The following is a 26803-nucleotide window of genomic DNA, read 5'->3' on the forward strand; positions in this document are numbered from 1 at the left end:
TGTTTGCTATTGACCTTGATTGACTCATCCTCCCCAAATTGGTCTTGCGATCAACTTGCGATCTCCCTGCTGTTGACGGTCACAGGTCACCCAATAGAAACGCTGATCTCTGTGGATGAAGCTCAAATAACACCGTCACTTACATAAATAGGAATCACGGTGCTCCAGGGCTTGATCTACAAAAGTGATCTTGTCACTATCCCCGCTATCATCTGCTCGTTATTTCGCATCTTTGCGACGGCGGTACAACAGCGGCAAAAAGGATTTTTTCCGGTGCATCATAACAAAAATGCCTGGTCAGCAACAGCTTGGTCGTTTCCGGATTTTAACTAGCTAACAGAGCCAAATTAGGCTACAGTAAGTGGCACAAGCAGTGGCCTTGCCTTGACGTTTTCGCGAGGTCGAATTTCAAAGCCAAGGAGGCGATGCATATGCTGATACCAAGGCTGGTGCATGCGTCGCGTCGTTCTCACCTCACGGGCAGCCTCCTTTTTTGGCCATTGTTGCCGTAACGTCTTTGGTACGGTTGAACAAACAACTTGATCGGGAAAGCTGTTCTGAAATAGAACCCAGTTTCCCCGACGTCCGTAAAGGGTCCAAATACTTGGCTTCCCAAAGGAGCCATGACTTCCGACAGTTTGCTTGAAAAAGCAACCAACTAACAGAAAGAAAATGACTTAGGACAGTGGATCAGCGGCTAGTTGAAATCTGCTTCCAGGTCACTTTGCCGGAGTGGTTAACGGGATCGCCTGCTACGCTGCTAGCTAGTCAGCGGTTGGTCTTTGACCGCGAGTGTTCAAATCGCTCAGGTGACGTATTTTTGACTGCATCGTTGCAAGAGAGTTTATGCAAGATGGATTTTTCACCATCTCTACTAAGGGAAGGGGCGCACATCATGCATCGGCGCCAATCTGTTGTATGTAATTATAAATTCTGATTCGCCGATGCCTGCATCGCAGCTGGAAATTTGCGTGGCAGCCGCCTCTACGCATTTCTTTCAACATCTCTTCGCACAACGACAAGCATGTGGTGACAGAGCCTTAGTCACTGGGGTTAATTTGTGGCGATGTCCTGACGCACTGGCGATCACAACAATTTTTGGAGGCAGACAGAAGCAGCAGTGCAATGGTTCGGTTGCTCACCAGACTACGATAGAGCTTTCATCTGAGATTAAAGATAAGGGTGCTTGCTGTTTTTGATCTGGTCCCTCTCAACTGGTAACGACTCTTGATTGCAGAAAGAAAAGTAAATTAAGAGGATCCGATTTTCTAGAAAGTAACCCATGTTGACTTCGCCTGGCCGAAATTGAGCACTGCCCGGACTGCTGACAGGACAGCCTTTTTGAGAGCTATTTGCCCTCAAAAATCGAGTTGCTGAAAAATAAGGAAAGCTCTTTTTTATGTAAGTTACTTTCAATGGTTTATGTCGTGTGTTAAAAATACATGTAGTGACTATCAATAAAGTACAAAAAAAAGTGCAACTGGGCTGGATAATGAAGAGCTCTTGTAAGATAACTGGAAAGCAAGACAGTGTCAGGGTATACAATGAAAAAAAAATGTAGAGAAATCTTGGGGATTGGATGTTGTACAATAGCGTCAGTCTGAAATTCCAAAATTCAGGGCTAGGAGGAGACACGGGTAATAAGCACTGAGAAGGATAGATCAAATACTAACGACCACTCACTCAAGAAGCGCCTCGATCAATTCCCGAAGCTCTTTCTTTCGCAGGTGCGGTAAAAATCAATAGATTCGCTGTCAAGCTATAAAAACAGAATACCCAAATGTCATGATCAAAGCATTTCATATTAGACTAAGTGCAATAACTCACTCGAGAACGCGCCTCGATCAGGTCCTTCAGCTCATTTTTTGCTTGTTCAGCCCTTTCTCTCGCTTTGAACGCGTCTACGTCGGCAATTTCTGCTTGAATCACAGCAGCTCGCGCTTCGATAACAGCTTCTTGGACTTGGACCAAGACATCTTTTGTCCCGCGCGGTAGAGGTTCGGTCGTAGAAGCGGGACTTGGGTGGATCATCTTGCCGTACGAGTCCACTGCTGAGGGTCGCGTAGTATAAGAGGCAGACATTATAGGCTTGACCACGAAGATGAACGCGCGCGTGAAGTAATCGCAATATGAGAGGGATTGGTGGCACTGGGGAAGGGAGTTCTTGACATTGTAGGCGAATGCGCAGCCATTTAGCCAAACTTGGGAAGCCCGCCTTGCCCTCCTGTGAATTGCTGTACGCGTTCTACATTTGGTCGAACAGTTGCTGTGACTGTGAACGAGAGTGTTTGCCTCGTGTTCAGGGACGATTGTTTGTCTTACACCCTGCAGATCTCTGATCGTCTTCTCCAGCACTAAAAGGGTTTCGCAAATATGCCTTCTTTGCATCAATAGGCGCAAGGTTGGTGACTCTTCGGGAATTGCTTATTCCTTGTTGGGATCGCTTGAATTTTTTTTTTGATATGCCTCGGTGGCGGACGAACATATCAGCTTGGTGTAGCGATCACAACAGAAGACGAAGGTGTAAACGAAGAAGGTGAGAACAAACACGATGACGCCCAAGGGGATGTTTATTACTCAGAAGACGAAGAGGAGATAGCACATGTTGGTGCCTGATTACTTTGGGTATTGTTTCTTTCTGGAAAACGTCAAGAGCGATTAGAAACCCGAGAGTAAAACAAAAACTTAAGGACAAATATGATATGGCTAGGAAGAAACATCCTCTTGCTCCGCCTTCACTACCTCCGGTTCTCCAGCCTCCACTACCTCCAGTTCTCCAGCCTCCACTGACTCTGGCTCAGCAGCTTTCCCTACTCCCGGCTCTGCGGACTGTTCAGGCTCCACAACGGAGGGAGCGATGGTCACGCCCGAGACGTCCTCCTCCTTCGTTGATGGAACAGACTCGACCGCCACCGCTACTGGCGCAGAGTCCGGCTCTGAAGTTGTTGTAGCTGGCACGATTTCCGATGTCGCGGGAGGGGCTTCCGCTTTGGCTGGAGCAGAAGGGACAGAGGCGTCAGGTTCAGCTATGCCGAATCCAATTAGCATGCAAAGCTCGTGGAGAGCGGAATGAACTTACACGACTGAGACGGTACGGCGTCCAACTCCGTGTCCACCTTGCCTTCAAGCCCTGACGTCTCAGCTTCAACCACGGGGAAGACGGCCTTCTCTTCAGGTGCGGTCGTCAGTGGTTTCTCCTCATCGGCTGCTGCTACCACAGGAACGTCAACTTTCTTCTCCTCCTCCTCATCTGCCGCTGCGGGTGATCCATTCGTTGGTTTAGACTCTGTCGCACTCGGAGCGTGAGCCTCTTTCGCTTCGCTTGAAGCTGCGGGTATTGCAGCACTGGGAGGGGGTTCGATGGGGGTCGTCGTCCTGGTGGGCTCAACAATGACAGGCGCAGAAAGCGGTTTTTCCACACTTGAAGCTTCCTCCGTCGCACGCTCCTCGCCAACCACTGAAGCTCCTTCTTCCTTGGTTTTCTCTTCGGCAGGCTTTGCTTCCGATTCCACCGTTTCCGCAGCGACCGTAGGTTCTGAAAGCGCGACGGTAGAAACCACAGGAGTGTCAATGATTTCAGGGATTGAGCTGGGGATGGGCTCCTTATCGCTGTTGTCGATAGGTTCAAGCACCCTCTCAGGCTCAGGCCTAGCCGTCTTCGGCACGTCCAGTTCATCGACAGGGTTATCCCCGTTATTTCCGGAATTAGCCAACCCGTCCACCACAAGGCTCGCCTCTGCCTCACTGAAGATCATGGTGTCCGTTCTGTTTCTGCCATACTTCCTCGGGCTCTCACTGCCGTCCACAAGAGGACCTGGTGGGCTAACACTCTTGGTCCTGCTGTATGGACTGTATTGCCCAGGGGGCTGGACTCCGAGGTGACGTTGTGTAGCCGCCGGTGACGGCCTATGTTCTCCACGGCGTTCACGGTCAGCTTGGGGATCTACAGCCGCTGCGAGCAACCGGGGTGGTTCAACTTCCCTGTCACTCTCATCGTGGCCGGAGAAGGACGAAGATGGGATGACGAGGAACTCAGGTGGTACGAGATCGAATTTGGCGGTCAGAGAAAGGAAGCGGGCGTGGAGGGAAGATTCGACTTCAGCTTGTTCGAAGGCTTCGCGGTGGTGGAAGTAGGCGTGGGCGAAGATGCGGCCTAGACGGCGGGCGAGAGATGAGAAGTGCCTGTGGGATGTTTGTGGGATTTGCAGGCTGATGCGTGATGGCAGGTTAGTTGGTAACAGAGTTGGACTTGCATTAAGGACTTACCGAGAGGGAAAGGCGCGCGGGGAGTTGAGCAGGGCTGTGGCACTGTCAAGGGTGTGGAGGATGTAGTCAATTGCACAACATTGCTACAAGATGCATGAGCTTCAAATAAAACGTGTTGGGAGGGGCGAACAAACCTCCATGGCGCCGTCGTTGCCGTGGGCGACGCAAAGGTACAGCCATTCGCCAGCTTTCATCTCTGGACACGAAGCCCGTGTACATTCTTGCTGTAATGTGGTAATAAGCGGATGGGTAAGATCCTGCGCAAGACGTCTTTCGGAATTTATTAGAAAAAGATCTCAAGAAGGGGGGTAAGAAGCGAACCGTAGCTGCTCGTATATCCAGCATGCTTCGTCGACGGTGATGTCGCTCTTCTTTTCGCCCTCTTTTCCCTCAGTTCGCTCCTCTGATCCCTTCGCTTTGCCTGTGTCCTTCGTTGAACCAGGTAGAGTGACAATAGCATCGACGTCGTGAACGTCGAGCCGGATGAGAAGGGATATATACTCCTGCAGCTGAAAGGCGCTGTCGAGGGAGGAGAGGGAAGGGAGATTCTTGATAGGGTAGAAGGAAGATATCCTTGAGCCGCGCAAAGGCCTCTGGATGCCACTCGCCATTGTTTTGTGTCGTGCTCGTCGTGGTCAACAGTGAGCAACCAAAGTTGACAATGCTGGCATGCCGCTTATGTAAGTCCTGGATATTTTCATTTGAGCTCATAAACACTTCAACTTTTTGCATCTCTTGCTCATCTTCCCCTTCCTCAATTCATTCTCCTTCAATCGCGAGCCTAAGAGACCTATATTTTTCTTTCTGAATAGACCCACATTCTGAAGACTCATGGGCTAACGAAGGCTGGACTCCCCAACAATCACTGTCAAAGCTTCTCTTCGATCCTCGATGCTAGCCTCAATGCAGAACTTTATTCGACATTTTGCTTCCAATTTCATTGTCTCCCTATCTCCAGATCAAAATTGAAAGCATCTGCTCCACTCAGTCTCGTAAATACTACATCTTGCGCTATTGCCCTTTATTCATGGCACCCACTGCTATCGACCACCGCAGCTCTATAGGGTTTGAAAGTACCTTGAGCGGTGCCCCGCCTCCGTGCTATAGCTCTCAAATGGGCTCTGCGTCTGGGACGCCAACACTTGACGGGGACTGTTTTAACGACGACAATGCTGACGATGAGCAACCCTCCATCAGCAGGTTACAGACAGAATTTTACCAACTTCCGTCTCCATACTCTGCCGAAGAGCTCGTTTCTATGCCTCAGACGTACAGGAACTCTTGTAGCCACGGGTACACCCACACCCATAGCCAATGCACGTCGTCGTCTCCAACCGTCTACAACCCCAGTTTGAACCCCCACGTGATAGACATGAGCAATTGCTCTCAGGCGCTTCCTTCTGTGGTTACCCCTCCTCGGGCAAGGACGTTGAGGTACTCATCCCTTCCTAGCCCTGATGAAGACCACAATTCTCCCGCGAGGTCGTCCTCTTATCACCCCGCTGCATCATACTCAGCCCACGGCCACCTTACGTACCTCTCCCATGATACCCACGATCTTAACTGCGAACCTCAAGATCATGTAGTCAAAGGACTATATCCAGAAACTCATATCCACGGGGGCAGCACAGCGACAATTTCATTTCCACAACCCACTAACATACTTGCCGAACCGGTCTCGGCTCAAACAACGAAGTCGAAGTCAAACCTTCCCGAAGCCCCTGTCCCTCCGAGAGCTCATGCGAGTAATTTCGTTGCGCTTTCCAGATTAAGCACTCGCCAAAAGCGTGGCTTCTTTCATAAAGTAACCTCTATGTCTATCACTGGGTCTTTTACTATCGATCCGCAATTAAACATTCCATCAGGCCTTACGACAGCTCTTCCCGGTGCTCAATCACCCCTCCTGCTCGGTCCGCGGGCACGTCGTTCACCGGCCCTTGATGGGGGCCCTCGTGAAAACTTGAGATTGGAAGTAGAGAATGGAGGGATTGACGTGGATATTCATCTGGTTGGTTGTACCAGCAAAACTGTCACCTCGTCGAATATCCCAACCAGGATTAGGCTCGCATTGAAGACGGGATCAGATCCCAAGGCAAAAACGACGACGTTCCCTCTCGTCGCGCGAATTGTAGGTCAACAAAAAAAATTCCAAGTCTATTCTCATGTTTACATCACCCCATCTATAACAGCACGCCCCTAAACCCCGTCCTCCATTCTTGCTTCGAGCCTCAACGATTCCCTTTGCTCTACCCCCTCCTTCGCTCCCACTCACGCCTTCCAAGCTTGTGGATATTGCCAATGAAACGCTGAACGCTAGAACAGGTTCAACAAGATCGACACAACCCAACAACACCTCTGGGCGACCTATTAGGCCAGTTCCCCAGCCCATTAACACCAACTCAAAGTCACCTCTGACCCTCCATCTTCCCCGTACCTTCCGCGGGCCTCTCACAATCCACGTCGCAGCAGGCGACATTGACGCACACGTCTTTCTCTCAAAGGAACTTCAAGAGGCAGTAGTCGTCTTGAGCGAGACGGCGCTGGAGAGGGGGTATTTCGTCGGTGGGCTGGTTACACAGGACGAGGAAGAGGAGGAAGGAGAAGGGGAAGCAGTAACGTACTGTCAACGATGCGGCAAGAATCAAAAGATGCCAAAGAGGAATCATATTTCGCGGGGGTTAAGTTCAAGTTCCAGCTCGAATTCGAAGGGGCGGGATAAGTGTGATGGAGATGAAAGGTATAGGTGTCTTTCGTGTGGGTGTCAGTGCGTGTGTGGAATGGCGGAGTGCGAGAGCGACGGGGGGGAGGAAACAGGGGAGGGCGATGGGCATGAAGATGGGGAGAGACGTGTAGAAGACGAGGAGTGGAGTGGAGATCGGGTTGAGGTGTTGGTGGGGAGGGGGAATGTGTACCTCCAATTTATGGGTGAGAAGGATCCTCATTGGCGTGAGGGATGGTTTTGGGGTTGGTAAATGAGTCCAACAATTATGACGATGTATTATATGCAATGTTCCACATAGATCTGTTTGTTGTGAATGTACCTGGAGACCAGAGTCACCAAACTAACGCTCATAATACTTAGAAGTGTTTAACGTCCAATTTTCCATATACTAAGCCCATATTTGCCTGACTTGCCACGAGTCGGTAGAAATCACACGCCCAAGACCACACCCTAACCCTACGCTCTTACCACCTAAGCACCGACAACGTGAGCATTTTCACCTCGAACCTACTAGGCAGGATGCTGCGCCGATTTCGTTCAAGAAAGATGCCCTCTCCCCCATCCCTCCTCCATCGATTTCACACGATGTTCAAGCGCCGAGGACGACCTACCCAGAGCGAAAAAGACATAGCTAACCATTCAAATGAATGGAATATACCCCTTCCCCCGGATCTAATGTATTACATCATTGACGCCTACCTCGAAGCTTTGTGTGCCGCGATCCCAGTTCTTCGGCCTTACTGCCACCCACGACCATACCGACACATGGCTGTCCACATTCACAAAGATTATTTACCTCCTCAGGCGCACGAAGTTGACATCGAACTATCCGAATCCCCTCTTACCCTCGACCAGGAGGACAAGTCCATATTCCTTCCGACTCAGCTACATGACTTAGGCTATGCTAGCACGGAAAAAGTGCGGGGCATCCTGTCCCTGGTCAGACATCTAACGCATGATCTAACGTCAATCTATCTGAATGTCTCAGTAAGATGGAATGAGCTTGATGAGTTCGTGAAAGTCTACATCGTGACTCTTCTGCAGCGCAATCGCTCAGTCAAGCTGAATACCTTTGGCATTCCAGTAAACCTATTGGGTGTGGTGCAAAGTCTCAAAACGCTCGACGTGGATATGGAGTCTCTGGGGCATCCCGACAATGTTTCTTTGTCGGGACAAAGAGGAAAGGTGTACGTTGAAGAAGTTCGTCTCCGTGGCGGTCTCCATTATTGCCTCATCGGCCCCGGGTCACCGTTCAATTGGTCCAGATTGAAGGCGATTGAGTATACCAGATGTCGGGGTGGTCCACAAGGGCTACTTGAGTTGTGTTCCTCCTCTCTTCAATCGCTAGAACTTGCCATGTATGGGGAAGATGGTGAGCAGTGATTCATCCCTCACCCTACTAAACTCACATGAATTTTTCCTACTCAGATTATATCGACCGCGGCCTCGACCTTGGCATTCTTACCGACCTCCGTCATCTCACATTATCCATCAGGCTTACCTATTCTGTTGAACAAACAGTGTATGACAATCCCGGAATTTACTCCTCAATCGAGCCGTTTAGATGGGTCCCCTACATATTGGCGTCCTGCAACGGGCACAACACTGTGGAGAAAATCGTCCTTATAATGATTACGGTAGACCCTCAAGCTTTGAGACAGTGTGACTGGCTCTCCGTGGATAAAATCTTCGAGGGGGAGGGGACATGGATGTCGCTGAAGGAGGTGCTGGTCGTGAATTGTAAGGACAATGAATGGTGCACCTAGTATTGGGAACTGGAAGCCGACCAGTTGGAGTATATTGAAGCTAGTCCGACACCTTGTCTTCAAGCAAGGGAGGTAATTAGTTGGCGTAAGTACGTCAAAGATAGCATGTAACCCTTTCCATTGAGTACTATAATTCCTTTCATCTAGTCCATCAAATACCATGTAATTGTAAAGACCTCTGATTTTCCATTTTTATGAATTGATTCCATTAACGAGATAACCGATTGCGAGTATCCTTTATGTCGTGCTAAATTCTAATTATGAAGGGACTATGTAGTGAATTCCAATGGAAATTTATTCTCTGAGTTAGTGGAACACAGATTACTAAAATCACATTTCGCAGAATCAGGAGCCTCCAAGTGGTTTCGTGGATGCCAAGGTGAATGTCAAGTTGAAGTGTGCACTTATGTGAATGTTATTATGTATAGGGTCAAAATGAAACGGTAGAGGAATGTAGAGGAATTGCCAGCTGAGTGAAGTGAGAATCTGAAGAAGCGGGCCTGCCCAATTGAGGTGTGGGAGAGGATGCTGTATCTGCAATTTATGGGGATCTGTGAAATGCTGTGTAATGTAATGTCCATAGTATCAACCTCTGCCAAGAATTTTTTTGTCTGCTTTCCTCGTTCTATATTCAGCTCCATTCCCTCGGCCACATCCACCCATTACTTTTCAGATTCTCAAACCAGCCCAACTGCTCATCTTCATAGAGTATTCGCACATTGCCATCCTCCACATTGATCTCCACCCGATCCCCTTTCCAATCGTTCAGATTCCCAGAATGAAGCTTGTTATCTTCCTCCTCCACTTCCCCATCCTCATGCAACAGCCCAATAAAGCATCCTCGGTTGATGGCATCCTCGTCCAGTGGTACTGCTGTGCTCAACACGCTTGGGGAAAGGTAGAGGTGGTGGTCAATGTTGCCCACAGTGATTCGTAGTCTAAGAGGACCACAGAAGTTGCGCAGGAGGAAGAGGGTCACAGGGGAGGTGGTGCTAGGAATTCCTGGATCCTCTGGAGAGTTTGTTGTGCAAGTCAGATGGATGGGTGGGCGTGGGTTAGGAGCATGCTAAGTTTGAGAAAAAATATTCAGGATGAGGGAGAGCAAATAAGGAAGTCAACACTCACAAGGCGAGCTTTAAGTGGGTAAGCCTTAAACTGCATACTCTTCCTGGTGGTCACTTTGATATCCAACTTAACTATATCTTCATGAATCACAGGGTCACAGCATCGAAGGCGGGGGTCGTCGAATTCAAAAAGGGCCAACTAGTACAAGTATACAATAATAAGCTTGCCTCAACCCTCAGCACAGAACATAAACTAGCACCGATGTGGTCACCTCCCTGACAGGTCATGGAGCAACTCCTGAATTTGTATGAACTCAAGTCATTGGATGGCACCCCCTTGGATGGGCTATTCCATGCTAGACATTTTCATAGTTTCGTACCAGGGGAGGGCATGGTGCTGGCAGTGGAACAGAAGGAGTTTGAGGAGGCACTAGCAGCAGAGAAATCCAAGGAGACAGTGGCGGAAGAAAAGGTAGCAGATGATGAAGCGGAAGAGGCAGGGTTGGAGAGTCAAGGCGAAGAAGAGGGTGAAACTCAGACCAATGAGAGGTTTTTCTATGGGGAGGACGAAGAAGGGGTTCAAGACAATGAGGAACTGGGCATTGGTGCTAGAGTGGCAGTGAGGAGGTGAGGATGCCTCCATAGCGGAGGGGGGCAGATAGACTGGTGACTGTTCTGTATATGAGAAGTACCTGTGATATACAGACCGGTAAATCTGAGTTTAAATCCACATACTGCATGGCTCCCATGCCTGTTTCCATAAAAGGTTCGATGATTTCTGACCTCCCCTAAACAATAAGCACGTGTTGCACAACACACACTGCATTTTCACTGTATTCACGGTCTCCGTTGCATGAGATTGATGCATTTTCTTATGAATGACACATCTGTAAAATCTGGAGTGGTTGCATTCAGACTGGACAACTTTTCAGATTTTTGTACTCCATCCATTTTGTCACTTAGCTATCTGTTCTTTCTTTTCCCTCCTTGTTTGAGTAGTATTTTTTGGGAGGTTCTCATTTTCTTGCCATACATTCAATGTTAAAGAAAAACACAAGGATTAATATAAATATATCAGCTGTGCCTCTGGGGTGCATAGCTGAAAGACGATTTTGGGTTGGACACAGGGAAATCATAGACCAGGAAGATTTGGCATGGGCCAGACTGGATTGTTAAGGGGAGGTCAAAAATCATCGAACCTTCTATGGGAACTGGCATGGGAGCAGTGCGGTATGGGGATTTAAACTCAGACATACCAGCCTAGGGGCCAGATGGAATAGGAGATACAGTCGCAGACAAACAAAGACAACAATTTTGCTAATTGTGAGATGGGGACCCTGCACAACCCTCAATGTTACTTTTTATTGCAGAAACATGAAGATTAGGATCCAATGCTTTGATTTACATGAGCTGATTTTTTGAAATTGATGAAATAAGAAATTTTAGCCCAAAAATATTGACCAGACCCTGAATGAACCCTTAAAATTATGAAAAATAGCACAATTGACTCCTTTTTCAATTCTGTATCTGATCCTGAAGTTTGGGGAAAATCTGACAAGCTGTTCTTGTAGAAAAAAATGATTTTAAATCACCTAAAATAGCAACTCAGGGTCTTCCCACCCCCATTGACCCTCAATGAACCCTGGCTTGTTGATCCCCCTTCCCCTCCCCACCTTCAACACATGCATATTATTAGTTTCTGATCAGAATTACAATGTTTAGCAAGTGCCACTCAATTTTTAAATGACCACCAGCGTTGGGAGCCTGCCAGGGGGGGTCCCAAGACCTGCTGAAGACCCCTACAAAACGACAAAAATTGTCAAAAATTTTGGCCAACTCAATCCCTTGTGGGAAAAACTTTGGAGGGGTGTTTTTGGACGTAGTTTCGCATCCTGAGTTCGAATCTGAAGTCAGATTGTCAAAATATTCATTTCTTCGCAAGCTACTGAAATTGTTGTCTTTGTTTGTCCGCGACTGTAGGGCATTCCAAGGAGGCACGTGACAAGGAGATTAGTCAGCAAGTAGAGTAGAGCAAGCGGACACATTGATGATTGAATATTGAATGACCACGACTTCACCACGCATTTGCATCGTCGGAAGCACTTGCGCCCCTTCCACCGCTACACCTACGCTCTTACCATTTTCACCTCGAACCTCCCAGGATGCTGCGCCGATTTCGTTCAAGAAAGATGCCCTCTTCCCCATCCCTCCTCCATCGATTTCACACGATGTTTAAGCGCCGAGGACGACCTACCCAGAGCGAAAAAGACATAGCTAACCATTCAAATGAATGGAATATACCCCTTCCCCCAGATCTAATGTATCACATCATTGACACCTACCTCGACACATCCACGATAATAGCTTTGTGTGCCGCGATCCCAGTTCTTCGGCCTTACTGCCATCCACGACCATACCGACACATGGCTGTCCACATTCACAAAGATTATTTACCTCCTCACGCGCACGAAGTTTACATCGAACTATCCGAATCCCCTCTTACCCTCTACCAGGAGGACAAGTCTATACTCCTTTCGACTCAGCTGCATGACTTAGGCTATGCTAGCACAGAAAAAGTGCGGGGCATCCTGTCCCTGGTCAGACATCTAACGCATCATTTAACGTCAATCTATCTGAATATCTCAGTAAGATGGAATGAGCTCGATGAGTTCGTGAAAGTCTACATCTTGGCTCTTCTGCAACGCAGCGGATTACGCTCAGTCAAGCTGAATAGCCGTCACATTCCCGTAAACTTGCTGGGTGTGGTGCAAAATCTCAAAACGCTCGAAGTGGATATGGAGTCTTTGTGGCATCCCGACAATATTTCTTTGTCGGGACAAAGAGGAAAGGTGTACGTCGAAGAAGTCCGTCTCCGTGGCGGTCTCCATTATTGCCTCACCGGACCCGGGACACCGTTTAATTGGTCCAGATTGAGTGCGATTGAGTATACCAGATGTCGAGGGGGTCTACAAGGGCTGCTTGAGTTGTGTTCCTCCTCTCTTCAATCGCTAGAATTTACCATGTATGGGGAAGATGGTGAGCAGTGATTTATCCCTCACCCTACTAAACTCACATGAACTTTTCATACTCAGTTTATATCGACCATGGCCTCGATCTCGGCATTCTTACCGGCCTCCGTCATCTCACATTATCCATCAGTCTTACCTATTCTGTTGAACAGACAGTGTATGACAATCCCGGAACCTACTCCTCAATTGAGCCGTTTAGGTGGGTTCCCTACATATTGGCGTCATGCAACGGGAACAACACTGTGGAGAAAATCGTTCTTATAATGAGTACGGTAGACCCTCAAGATTTGAGACAGTGTGACTGGCTTTCCGTGGATAAAATCTTCGAGGGGGAGGGGACATGGATGTCGCTGAAGGAGGTGCTGGTCGTGAATTGTAAGGACAATGAATGGCGCACCTATCGGGAACTGGAAGCCGACCAGTTGGAGTATATTGAAGCTAGTCCGACGCCTTGTCTTCAAGCAAGGGAGGTAATTAGTTGGCGTCAGTACGTTAAAGATAGCATGTAACCCTTTCCATCGAGTACTATAATTCATTCCATCTGGTCCATCAAATACCATGTAAAGACCTCTGATTTTCCATTTTTATGGATTGATTCCGTTAACGAGATAACCAATTGCGAGTATCTTTTATCTCGTGCTAAACTCTAATTATGAAGGGATTATGTTGTGAATTCCAAATGGAAATTTATTCTCTGAGGTAGTGGAACACAGATTACTACAATCACATTTCGCAGAATCAGGAGCCTTCAAGTGGTTCCGTGGATGCCAAGGTAACTGTCAAGTTGAAGGCATGTGCACTTATGTGGATGTTATTATTTATAGGGAAACAGGGGTCGAAATGAAACGGTAGAGGAATGTAGAGGACTTGCGAAGAAAGAATCTGAAGAAGCGGGCCTGCCCAATTGAGATGCGGGAGAGGATGCTATATCTGCAATTTATGAGAGAGAGAGAGATTCCGGAGCGGTCCCAATGATCCGTTGAATGCTGTGTAATGTAATGTCCATAGTCGACCTCCGCCAAGAATCATTTTGTCCGCCTTCCTCATTCTATATTCAGCTCCATTCCCTCGGCCACATCCACCCATTACTTTTCAGATTCTCAAACCAGCCCAACTGCTCATCTTCATAGAGTATTCGCACATTGCCATCCTCCACATTGATCTCCACCCGATCCCCTTTCCAATCGTTCAGATTCCCGGAACGTAGCTCATTATCATCCTCCTCCACTTCCCCATCCTCATGCAACGGCCCAATGAAGTATCCTCGGTTTATGGCGTCCTCGTCTAGTGGTACTGCCGCGCTCAACACGCTTGGGGAAAGGTAGAGGTGGCGGTCGATGTTGCCCGCAGTGATTCGTAGTCTAAGAGGACCACGGAAGTTGCGCGGGAGGAAGAGGGTCACGGGGGAGGCGGTGCTAGGAATTCCTGGATCCCCTGGAGAGTTTGTTGTGCAAGTCAGATGGATGGGTGGGCGCGGGTTAGGAGCATGCTAAGTTTGAGAAAACATATTCAGGGTGCGGGAGAGCGAATAAGGAAGTCAACACTCACAAGGCGAGCTTTGAGTGGGTAAGCCTTGAACCGCGTGCTCTTCCTGGTGGTGACTTTGATATTCAACTTTGTCTGGCGCTTCGGCTTCTCCGCCAATCTCGCATTCAAATTCGCAGACGACGCCATTCGTCTTCGATACGATGAGATTGAATCGTTATCAGCTACAAGGTGCAGAACAACATCCATGGTGCCGTTCTCAATTTCCAACTTGACATTCTTCCGCCTTCGATCGGCACGACGCGCAGCTTCGCCTGTCTCCCCCGTCACAGCTGCCAGCACGGAGCCAGGAATATTCAAATGAGGGTCGATGCAAAAAGTGTCTTTTATGGATGTGCTGTTGCCAAAGAAGGAGAAAATCCGCCTGTTGGTTGTGGACATCCTTACTAGGGAGATGTAATTCGTCGCGTTGTGAGGTCGAACAACCATAGATCCTTGCTGGTACCGCGGCGCCTCTCGGTCAAACTCTTGGGCGTCCCCTATGTCTGCTGGTCCAGCTTCTAAGTGAGACAGGGAGACGTCTGTCAGACTTGTCGGAGTCATCATGAACGTGTTTGGGCTGATTGGGGAGGCTGAGCTTGGGGGAGGTGTAGCAGCTTCCTGCATCCTAAGGAGTCGGTCAAAGTTCTCGTGGTTTGAGGGCCGTTGGCGGGTGCCGTTACTGGTGGGTGTCTGGAAAGGCTTCAGTGCGTAGTACTCCACGCGCGCTAATGAAGTGAACTCACCTCGTCTGCTGGCCCTGCTGCGTCGATCGCCCCTCGTGGAGGTACCCCCGCATTCATGGAATAGCTTGGAGGGGGGAAGGGATTGAGTGAGCCTCTCGAAGCTGCCATGATGGCTGTGTAAGTAGAAGAGGTCACGGTGTGTTGCAGTCACTGCCAGTGCGACTGCGTGGGCACGAGAAAGTTTAATATCTCTGGACCTGAGCGCTTCCCAGCAGGGTTCTCTCGTTGGTTCCTTGATTGACGTGATAACTCCATGATTGTTTGCATATTGTTTTGCACAACGAATTTTCGTGAGCGCTATTTGGTTGTGTTGTGACGGGTATGTCCCAAACCCTGAACCCACCGTCGTCTTCGTTTTTCCGTGTCCAGAACACTCCTTGCCAAGGTGCCATGATGATAGTGTAACAGTGTGTGTTCAGATTCTTTGAGGAATGGGCCAGATTCCAGACACCAGATCTTTCGGGACCAAAAATGTCACGTCGCAACACAACCAAATAGTGCTCACGAAAAAATTGTTGTGCAAAACAATATGCAAAACACTGTAAAGTGAAAACTGAAAAATTAGTGTCGCCGTTACTAACCAGGAAATCGTCACTCTGGCAGCGTTCGAAATTTCCGCTGGTCATCTCCTTCTTTACTATGCTCTGGATGCTTTGTGGAGAGTATCATGATTCAAGTCAAGATTTACTTTGGATTTACTGGTACATATGTGCAATAGGCAAAAGTCATCTACGTGAAAACTCAACGAAACGTTCTGCCCAAGTATAACAACTTGAAGTCAACTGCGTCTGTTGCGTGAATTATCAGTACAACCCAAATTGCAACATGGTAATACCAGCTATCATCGTCAGAGAATTTAGGCAAAGCATTGGGTTTTGCTTTTAGGGGAACCTGTTGGGAACCCGCAGTCTCTGTATATTCGGAGGTGAGATATCTGGGGATATTCAAGAGGGGCAGGAGTGCGTACAGGTGATACGATGGAGTGTTGTCGCCTCAAGGTCAAGCAGCGTTGTGCGGGTCGGCGACCTGAGGTCACAGTCATCGACCGTAAATTGTGAGAGAGTCACCAAAAGTCGTCAACAGACAAACGTTCGCAACTTTGTGTGGTGCCATGGGGTCCTACCTCTGGGCGCGCGCTACATCGCACTGCGCGGTTTTCTAACGCTGCAAAGTGATTCCTACATCATATTCTGTATCTACCACTGTTATAGATTCCTTTATATCGTGTTCTGTATCTACCACAATCCATTTTGCGTGCTACCCTCTGTGACAGTTGTTCTGCGTCACCAACCTTAGGTCACAGTCACCGACTGTAAATCGTGAGCAGGTTTGAGCTGGCTTAACTGCTCAAAAAAAACTTATATATGTCTGGGTTTGAAGAACTGCTGTTGTGGTTCGCATGAAGCGTCCTGGTCGTCCTTGCTCTGAGGCTAGCAGAACCGGTGATCATGAAAGTGTCAATAATTGGTCCGTATTCAAGTTGCCGTCTCAACTCAATCTATGTATATCAATAACTAACTCAAACTTAGGGTCAATTCCTGACGAGGGAGTCCTGGCGAAACTATCAGTCAGTCTGACGACTATGAATATCGAAGGGAATAAACTTACCAAGGCGAGGGACTACAGATTCAATCACCCTTGCCAGATGGTTTGGGGGTTCGGCGGTCTAAAATAGGTGAGTAGACAATCAGCCTTCAGTGCCGACCACTGTGATCCAAACATGCCTTTAGTAGGCGACGGATAAAGCGACCTCGGTGCGAGAGGAGGCAATCCAGCAGCCATGCGGGCAGCGTTGGTCTTCAGATCCCGACCAATGTTAGCATTGGGTCCCGGCAGGTCGCGCTTGAAGGGAGCCTTCATCATAGCGTCGCGGCGCATGACACGGACGCGTTCCGCGAACGTCAATTGAGCCATGAGGAGAAAGAAAACGATGAAGACGGTTCGTAGGTAAGTCATGCGGTTGTTAGCCATGAGTGAGCGTCAGGCGGATGAAACAACGGAGGGGCGCGGGGAAAGAAAAGAGGCAGGGAGAAACCTACGGGCGACCTTGTATTTCATCAGCCCATTTATATATGAGCACGAATTAAATTTCTTATGTCAAAGGTATGTCAAAGGTATGTCAAAGGTTTGTATATTTCGATCACTGTACCTATATGCTATTTATAGACATCCTCGTTCGGGACGCCAGATATCGCTCCAAGAACAAGAGGATTGGATACTTTCGATCGTTTAAGTAAAGTTGGTGAACACTGTTCAGGGAATTTACACTGTAGAGGGAATACGTGAAGGAAGCTTTCGTGTACAGAGAAATGTTTTGCCTCCTCCAGTTAACGTGTGAGTTGCATGTTGCCAAGTCAGAGGTTTTCGGCGCCTATGACATGATGGCGCAGCAAGGGCGCCTCAACTCGCTCCCACCAACAAACGTGTTACTGTCTGTGTACTTACTCTGATGTCTATCCAAAATGGATACGAATTTAAATTGAAAGGACACCGGGGACACTTGGATATTATCTCCAAGTACATAGGACTCGCATAATAATTGTTGTTGGGAGCTGCAAGGGAGTTGGTTGGCAGGGAAGGGCCCGAAGTTAGACTATTTAAGTAGCCTCGATTGATGATAATTATACTTAACGGGGGTATATCCTCGCACCCAAAATCCCACACTCTGACATGAATGTGAATCCCGCCAAGCCTAGGCCCGCATGGCCAGGGTCAGCGCAACCTGCCGATGCGAATGGAACGTTCAGTAGGTGGTGTAATACCTAAGCCTGAGAATACTGATTTTGAGGTTGACCATGAGGGACGGCGTAATACTTATTGTGGGCATACCATTGGCTACAGTCGTGGACAAGCAAAGCCCACTAATAAAAATGGAAATGTATTGATGGCTACCAAAGTGCCCGGAAAACGTGCAGATATGTTGAGGGAAGCTTCTGGCCAAATTTCAGCCAAGTCTCACGAGCCGTTTTGGAGAAAATGGCCATATACAGAAATACACCCTAAAATTTTGGCCGGACACCAAAAAGTGCCAAGAAAAATATGAACAATAGCGGAATCGCTTCCTTTCACGGAGAACAATCTGCCCATCAAGTTTCGAAACAATTTATGGAGTGGTTCTTCTGGAAAAAATTGCCAAACATTGACCCAAATTGGGCACTTCGTCACTTTTGATGTGACATCTATCACGGGACTAAGAAATTCCATCACACTAGGCTCTACTAGGCTTTCTCAATGCAGGGAAACAACAGGGAAATCCCTTTCTGATAGAATCTTTGCCCTTTCTGAGTAGCTTCCAGCCGAAGCTCAGCACAGGTACCAACTTTCGATAATTTCTGGCCGGTTTCGACCTGTTTTTCTCCTTAAATATTGCAGTTTTTTAGTCGAAAATTTTGGCCACGCCAATTCCTTGTGGGAAAAACTTCGGAGGTGCGTTTTTCGACGCATTTCGCAAATCCGAGCCAGAATCTGGAAAAATCTCAGCTCTAGATACATTATTTACTGAGATACCGAATTAGTGGGCTTTGCTTGTCCACGACTGTAGTACGGTGTTATGAAACTAATAACAGAAGATGCCAAGAAGATCATGATCATCAGCAAAAACCCATGACTATTTTGATCACCTTGGATTCAGTTGCTACCAGACGACAAGGATCAAAAGGGCTCGCAACCACCTTACAATGAGTGCAATCAGTTATCACCGCTTACATTGCTGAGGGATATTTTACAAGATACTATGTTTGTTCAGGTGTTTGAAACTTTTTCACCGCTGCGCAATTTCTGCCTCACCACTTCATTGAATTCTTTAAATTTTTAACAAGCCAATAATATTTTTTCTCTTCTATATGAATATCTACTTTTTTTTGGTATAATTGTGTTGTGTTCGCTGTCCGGTGCTCAGGGTTCAGATATATCAGGAGATTGAAACTCGTGTCACACTAGGTAACAACAAATTTGGCTGATGGATGATGCCCAGTCAAAAATGACTCGGGTTATTCCGAGGTAGATCTGATTGCCTAGAATTGAAGCGATGTAAGGTGTCATTTTATCGACAGAATTCTATACAAATAGATTTGAGTTCGATCCAATTCGATATTACACTATGTAAGCCATGTACGCAGCGCGGTTTTTAGTGTTGCAAATCGCCTGAAATATATCTAACTCGATTGATGCTCACACAAGCCATGCAAATTGACCATACTGTCATGTGACCATTACTGGGTCACTTTAGCTTAAATTGCAGATTGCACGCCTCCCTCTCATTGGGAGCACATAAAATTTTGCAAGTGAGTAGGAGGAAACATATACATATTGTATCTGTAAGTTTTATTTAGGAGGGATGCTTTTGGGTAGTGTTAAAATGCCTTGACCCGTTTGTCCTGAATTGGTCAGCCCCCATAAGCCAACCGTAAAATATTCTTAGACACCCCATATTCTCCTTATCTGATTTAAAATTTTGTGTGTGAGTTACCAATACCTCCACTGTAAACTCTCAAAAATATTTGTGTCAATAGAGGCTAGCACTGTGGAGAGAAATGGTTGTCAATTAGATAGACTTGCTTTTATGGGCAAACTTGGCAAAACAACAATGTGACCATCTTATCTCCCTTATATCTCAGCTCATACTCAATGTTCTATCCAATAAATCTCCACACACAGCCGCATGTGCATTGTCAAACTCTGTTCAAAATTTCAAATGCATAGCATGGATTGTTGTGGTGCTATAGCTTGTTGACCCGTTAGTGCTGATGACCTGTTAGGGGTCACATGACAGTAGTCACTGTGACTCGGCCTGATCGGAGTTGATTTTCACCGGGGATGATGTGCAAATGTCACGCAAATGTCACATTTTTCGAGCTGTTTCACAGCAGAATTTGGTCTTTTGCCCTTCCTGAAAAGACAACTTCACCTTGCTATCTAAATTTTTTTATTTGAACTTAAGTATGCCATTCAAATGCAACTGGAAAGTTTTAGAATAAAGAGTCAAGCCGATTTGGAGGGATCTGAGAGAACATTCCATTACTTTTGTTTGTCAGGTGTAATGAAAACAACAAATCCATGTCCCCAGACCACAAGTCTTTGACTCTTGTTCTAAAATTTTGAGACAATAAATGTAATGCATAAATACACCTTCTGTGAAAATTCCAAGGCCCCAAGGCAAGTGGAAGGTAAAATAATCCACAGTTTAAAACACCTGATGGGTTTCAAACACCTGAACAAACATAGTACATTGTCATAGTACAGTAGCAGCATTGTAATGTCACACAATAATTGCACACATTGCCAATAGGTGTCAGAAATGTATATATTTTATCAGGTTGCAACTTGCAAGCCAATTACAAGTGGATTTGTATGAAGATAGAATGTTGCCACAATCTCAATTGGGATATGCATATGTACAGGAAGATTCATTTAAATATGGTTGCACCTTGCACAGTACTAAATAGCCTACGCTTCTTGTGATCTTCATCTGCCTGCACCCACATTTGTGCTGCCAAAGACAGTAACAATATCATCATCTCCCTCGTCACTCTCGTAGAATCAAAACATTCCTTGGATAAGGTAGTTAAGTAAACAATTGTATTAGAGTGAATTAACAACACACATTAAAAGCGACAGATGCAATCACTGGAGTGGGGGAACTTGAGAACACATTCATAAAGGAGTGGAGCGGAAGGATCACCTCGTGACATTCAGAACAATCACACTGAATACCAGACTACCAGTATCTTGCGAGTAATAGTTGATGGTCTAAAATTGCGTTGTCAGTGAAAGCTATGGAAATGGTGTGAATCCATGTACCTCAAAATTGTGTTACCCATCCTGTCGCCCATGGACAACTTCCTCCACATCGAAATGGAGGCCCCATGTCACCACCTCCAAATACCCCCATGCCCGGTACTCTCCTGATGTCACCTTCCTTTGTCGTCATCCAAAGGTCATGTCACACTCTCCAATACTTACTGCCCATCACATACTTGGCATGTGTCATCGGGCGGCCAGGGTCTTCTGGCTGCATTGTGCCACAGATGGGCTTCTGGAGTTGACGAATTTGTTGCGCTTTGGTAAAAAGATTCTGCCATAGTATGCAATGTGTTGATGTCAGTGTCATCATGAGTGAGTTTGTGCTGGCCAAGCACATACCCAATCATGAAGACACTGTGCAGGAGGAGGGGAGGGGAGAGTGTGAAGTTGGACATTGAGGGAAAAGTTCACAGGTCCAAAAATTTCCGAATTTGGACATTCAACATTGACAGGAAAGGCAGAGGGCTGACGAGATGTTGAGGAGGCGGCACAATTCTGAGAGGAAGCTGAGCCTAGAGAGACAGTAGCTCTGTTGAGCACTGCCATACAGTGAGACATTACGAGGCTGGGTGTTTGAGGGTTGAGCAAGGTGGAATGGGAAAAGGTGGCACCACTGTGGATCCAATCCTTCCTGTGACTTTGACATATTGAAAAAACACTTACAGGGTCTTGCATAAACAAGTTCAGGTGGAGATTTCACAAAATGTTGTTTGCAAGTAATTGGTTGTGGCTGAGCCATGACTATTGTGATGATTATACATGACATTCATCACAAAATTACTCTCTTTGGGCACGTGAAAACATGGGCAAACAGCTTTTTAAAAACCATCACCTGAACTTATTTATGCAACACACTGTAAGTCCCATAAAGTAGCAAGGAATGGTAAGGAGCAGGTGACATAGTTGCAACATCTACGAGCCATTTCAGCTATGGTGAAGAGATTGTAAATGCATTGTAATGTGTGTTACATATTGTAACGTCTCCCCCGGATTTCACCGACACTTGAGACAGCAACAAATATGTAGGGCTACATATGTATAAACATATGCACTCAAAACTGCAGGATATGCTGGAATCTTTTTTGTCCTGATATATTTACTTTCAATTTCTAAGTTTGGTGATGGAATTGTACATCCATCATATGCATAAAACAAACTTACAATAAAAAAAGGGATCAGTTCCAAGATATGAATGAATAAATATGATCTGCATTCATATTTGAACTTCCTGGACCAAGATTTTAGCATATTCTACATATGAATTCAGATCATATTTAATTGTTCATATTTTGGAACTGATCCCTTTTTTATTTTAAGTTTGTTTTATGCATATGATGGATGTGCAATTCCGTCACCAAACTTAGAAATTGAGAGTAAATATATCAGGACAAAAGGGATTCCAGTGTATCCCGCAGTTTTGAGTGCATATGTTTATGCATATGTAGCCCTACATATTTGTCGCTGTCTCAAGTGCGACTTACAATGTCTACCAGTTCCCAGCATTTTTCCTGATTGATGCTACAGGAGTGCACGGTGGCGAATGGATTCCAGGACAGCTGCCACCACTCGATCATATGGTCAGCTAGGAGGAATTGGATGCTTCAATTTTGCGGTAATGTTAGGATTTTTTTGGCATACACACATCTATTTATCACTCTGCTCTCGATAGGACTTTTTCTGGTCGTCTCTTATTATAATTGTTGAGGAAGAGGATGCTGATGCCTGAAATGGAATTAGTAGTCAAGGCAAACGGGCAGCCCCTTTTCACTGCATTTTTTCACATTGAGAGATTTAACTCGCTGTCGGAAGCAAAGCCCAGATTGACGCTAACACACTCGCACAGACTTGCACAGATTTTGAGCTGGCTTGCCCAGGTTGGTTTTACAAGCTCCACGTGTATTTCCAATTGCCCAAAAAGAACTGTATGCAATTGAAGAACCAATGTTGTGCCTTGCATGAAGCGCCCGTCCTGGTGCTTGCTCTTGAAAAGCTACAGAACTGGTGAAATTGTAGGTATTCGATTTGTATTGCCGTCTCTCTTCGATTTGCTACGAATTTGTTGCCATTGACTATTAAATACGGAGATGACTGGGGCTGCAGTGACAAATTGTCTGATTCTGAACCTGAGCCTCTCGGGCCGGGGCCTTCCTCACCATTGGAATCGTGCCCAGATGCACTGCCATCATCGTCAAGTTCTACATCACTGTCATCCAATTCCCGCAGAGATGCAGGTCAGCTTCAAGCTAGCTGGGTACACACACAACGCAAGCCTCGCACATGATCCAGGCTTTGGGTTTATAGTCATAAGCAAGAATCTTGACTTCAAAGACGTAAATGAAGCACTGGTCATATTGCATGGAACTGTTCAGAACGGGAAGGACTGAGCAGTAACTTACATAGATTATGCATAGAAGTTGAATTCATACGGTCTTCGCTGACACTGATAGAGGTTTCAAGAAATTATAGTGAACTCAACGAAATTTGACTAAGTCCATTGACAGACTTGCAGGCATGTCACGCCTCCGCCCAAAAGGGTCACAAAATATTCCAGTCTGTTCGCAAGCTTGCCATTTTTCTCTTTTTCTCTTTGGATTATGTAATGTAATGTCTTACATAATTTATTGTTGTAATAAACATTGCATAGAGCTTGGGGAGGGCATGTCAGCATTGGAAAGTATGGCGATCTGTGTGGCGATCTGTATGGCCGGAAACGTGACAACAGACACGTGATGTTCAAATATTAGTCCACGTTGCCTCGTGCACTTCACCACAAGGGGTATGTAGTTATTCGTTCAGAGACATGACCTACCCTGTGGGAAGTTGGAGATCCAAGTGTGCAAAAAAATCCAACCCCCAATTTATTTTTATTTTGAGCAGCTCAAAGACATGCTGTGCTTCAGGGGATCTCCCTTAGTATTCTTATGACATGTACAAGACTTACATCACTTTACATCTCATCTGTACTTACATATATGTAATACTGCCCATGGTGGAAAGAGTGTGAATGATAGATACTCATTGTCTTACCACAAAATGAGTTTGACAAGGTTTGGGTTCAACTGGATTCCAGCGCCTGCGTACATCCAAGGTGGGCACACAGAATGCGAGGCTGCTATATTGTGAGCAAAGGCAAAAGTAAGCAATGGAAATAGAAAGCAAAGGAAGGAGATCATATGTAAACTTCCCATTGAGCGAAGGGATGACCTTGCCAACGGCCTTGGCAGCACCAGTGGATGAAGGGATGACATTGTTGTTGATGCTATGTCCACCATGCCAGTCCTTGTGCGATGGGCCGTCAATGGTCTCTGAGTCGAGGTGGTGGCATGGACGGTCGTCATCAGACCCTCAACGATATCAAAGTTGTTGTGAATGATCTTGGCAAGAGGGGCGAGGCAGTTGGTTGTGCAGGACACATTCAAGATCTGTAGTTCCCTTGATTATCAAGAAGAAGAAAATGGATGATAGATGTCTATGCATGACTTTGACGGCAGGGTCTTACTTGTCAAGGTTGACACCAACCATGAACATGGGTGTGTTGGCTGATGGGGCAGAGATGATGACTTTCTTCGCACCACCCTTCAAGTGGGTTGAAGCCCTATAATGTTGACGATCATTCAGGATGGCTTAGTAGAAAATGTTAAATGTTTACTTCTCCATAATAGTGAAGACACCCTAGACAGAAGATGGCAGTCAGCATCAAGTGTCTAAATCAGAAGAGGAAGGACACACGGTGGCCTCAACGATATACTCAGCACCAACTGAGCTCCAGGTCACGCTCACCAATGATGGTGACAGGCTTGCTGTTGACAATGAGCTTGCCGTCCTTTGCATGGAATTGTACTTGAACGGGAAGAGGGAGATGCAGGAGGATGCATAGCGCCCTGGTGTTTTGGACCGATGTAGCCGCCAAACATTCTGCCAAACATACACCGCCAAACATTCCAATTCTGACATTTTTTGAGCTTGCGAACAGACTGGTTGCGAGTCTAGTCGAAATCTCAGAAGTGTCTACACCTAAAATTACATTACATAATATAAGAGGACACCCCTGGCACTCCACAAGTCACAGTTGTGTTTGGTTGCAGTCAGTGACAGTCGGCGACTTTCACAGCAGTTGCGCAACCGGCACAACACTGAGGTCAAGTCTGTCTTTTTGAGAATATCATTAATCCCTTGCTTCTTCAAGAATTCGGAAAATGGCTTGGAATTATCATAGATTGTGTCACTGACATCAGGAAGGATGTACAGCTTGGTCTCCATCTCACCCAAGCAGAGTAAGTCATAACCAGCAACAAATTCAGTCTGGACGTACTCAAATTCAAGTAATTCCACTCCGTGCCCTTGTAATAAAGTAAAAATCAAGTTGTGTGATCCACAACAGTGAAACCTTACCTGCTTTACTCTATCCATCAAACTACGCATAAGCTTACTGCTAACCGATCCACCTTCCAGCGCCCCGAAAACGCGGCCATTGCATTGGATCGTGAACCAATTCATGAAATACCCAACGATAGCAGTGGTGTGGTTAACACAGAGCAAAGGGGACCAGGACGTTAAAATGTTATTCAGACCTACGTAATTGGCATCAATGATGTTTGAAACCTTGATGTGGTCGAAACGGATGCTTGAAGGGATGCCGTCTGCAGCCAAAGAGCCATCTCGAATCTGGCACCCAAGGTCACATGCATCTAGCATCTGGACAAAGAAGGATGTTGATGTGGTTTGTAGTCTGTCAATCACCTCGCGCAGCTGTTTGGAGAGGAAAAAGTAGAGGCAGCCGTAAATGTCTTCGGCGTTGGCTCCATGTGCTTTTCCGACATTCACCACGTCCCCTACACTGTTCAGCAGTTAAGTCATGCTGTTTTGGAAGAAGGATATAGACTTACTCCCAACTTCCAATGGGTCAGCGTAATCGGTTTCTAACTACTCCCCTTTGAGCGAGAAAAGGGAGAGGTTTGGGGTGTTGAAATGGGCGTTTGGGGCCCCGCAGGGGAGGACAAGGCCGAATTGGCGGAACTTGAGGAATGCGACGTGATGCGATGGTCGCAGCGCTGCATACATTTTATTGCGGTAATCTCCATGGCTTGGTGCATTTCTCACTTTGCTGTATTGGTCTTGGATCTCTTGTGCCAAGAAAGAGGTGGAGATGTAATGCTCGAAAAAAATGCACATCGCTTTAGTTAATGTGAAGGTCAGCAATGAATTTTGGCCAAGAGGAATGACTATGGATCCGAATCCTTGGTCATAGGCTCGTTTCAATAAAAACGTTATGATTGACGAAATTGTGACACAATATTCTGCAGGCATGAACACCGAGTACTGGAAGTGTAGGGCAATATCGGTGGCTGTAGTTTTGTCCACAATGCTTCCTAAAATGAGGAGTATGACAATATTGCGACAAACGATTGGCATGTTGCAGTCGTTCAATAGGATCTTGAGGTTCCCAGAGTAGTTGGATGGAAGACAGTTGAGAGTGCGCGCGATGTGCCGAAGATCTCCAGACGCTGAAGCATGACTTCAGCCTCGCGATAAATGACTCGATCCCTGAGATACACACCAATGAAGGCCAAGAAAAAATCCTTCTTTGGATCGTTCTCGTTGTTGGGGAGATTAATCATATCCATGGCGGAAGTAATACCCCATCTACAAATAGAATATTAGACGTCTATCATGCGCAGGCGGAGCGATAAGCATACAGCGACATGCCCATTGACAAAGCTAACCAATCATGGCTAATCCATTCTCCAGGCCCTCCCATGAAAAATGAAGGTAAGCGCTGTTCAACAGTCCAGCCAGGCCACCAATTCATGGAATGCAGTGTGTTCTTGCAGTCTGAAAATTGAAACAGTTTGGATACAACACTGTGGGACGTAGGCACTGAGAG

The 26803-nt window shown here is 46.6% G+C and overlaps 5 protein-coding genes across 5 annotated transcripts; 2 read left to right on the forward strand and 3 right to left on the reverse strand.

Annotated features, from left to right (window-relative positions):
• Positions 1-5293: 5293 nt before the first annotated feature.
• LACBIDRAFT_328603 (uncharacterized protein) lies at positions 5294-10449 on the forward strand (the record flags this gene model as incomplete). The annotated part of the gene is made up of 10 exons (XM_001882501.1): positions 5294-6394; positions 6456-6883; positions 7010-7234; positions 7465-8360; positions 8417-8712; positions 8755-8826; positions 9098-9133; positions 9183-9197; positions 9338-9652; positions 10102-10449. 10 exons carry the CDS (start codon positions 5294-5296, stop codon positions 10447-10449), a joined length of 3732 nt encoding a protein of 1243 aa, XP_001882536.1.
• A 1597-nt stretch (positions 10450-12046) lies between these two features.
• LACBIDRAFT_328604 (uncharacterized protein) lies at positions 12047-13691 on the forward strand (the record flags this gene model as incomplete). The annotated part of the gene is made up of 4 exons (XM_001882502.1): positions 12047-12854; positions 12911-13330; positions 13584-13619; positions 13672-13691. The coding sequence occupies 4 exons, from the start codon at positions 12047-12049 to the stop codon at positions 13689-13691; spliced, it is 1284 nt and encodes a 427-aa protein (XP_001882537.1).
• Positions 13692-13823: 132 nt separating this feature from the next.
• On the reverse strand, positions 13824-17088 carry LACBIDRAFT_294618 (uncharacterized protein; the record flags this gene model as incomplete). The annotated part of the gene is made up of 8 exons (XM_001882661.1): positions 13824-14336; positions 14396-15064; positions 15118-15230; positions 15461-15656; positions 15699-15761; positions 16241-16295; positions 16637-16669; positions 16754-17088. 8 exons carry the CDS (start codon positions 17086-17088, stop codon positions 13902-13904), a joined length of 1899 nt encoding a protein of 632 aa, XP_001882696.1. The 3' UTR covers positions 13824-13901.
• A 3970-nt stretch (positions 17089-21058) lies between these two features.
• LACBIDRAFT_299774 (uncharacterized protein) lies at positions 21059-21229 on the reverse strand (the record flags this gene model as incomplete). Its single annotated transcript, XM_001882662.1, has 1 exon — positions 21059-21229. One exon carries the CDS (start codon positions 21227-21229, stop codon positions 21059-21061), a length of 171 nt encoding a protein of 56 aa, XP_001882697.1.
• A 3710-nt stretch (positions 21230-24939) lies between these two features.
• LACBIDRAFT_299776 (uncharacterized protein) lies at positions 24940-26728 on the reverse strand (the record flags this gene model as incomplete). The annotated part of the gene is made up of 4 exons (XM_001882663.1): positions 24940-25756; positions 25847-26423; positions 26477-26562; positions 26616-26728. 4 exons carry the CDS (start codon positions 26726-26728, stop codon positions 24940-24942), a joined length of 1593 nt encoding a protein of 530 aa, XP_001882698.1.
• Between the last annotated feature and the right edge of the window lie 75 nt (positions 26729-26803).

The sequence above is a fragment of the Laccaria bicolor genome, genomic scaffold (genome assembly GCF_000143565.1).
Source record: "Laccaria bicolor S238N-H82 LACBIscaffold_17 genomic scaffold, whole genome shotgun sequence".
NCBI classification, from domain to species: Eukaryota; Fungi; Basidiomycota; class Agaricomycetes; order Agaricales; family Hydnangiaceae; genus Laccaria; species Laccaria bicolor.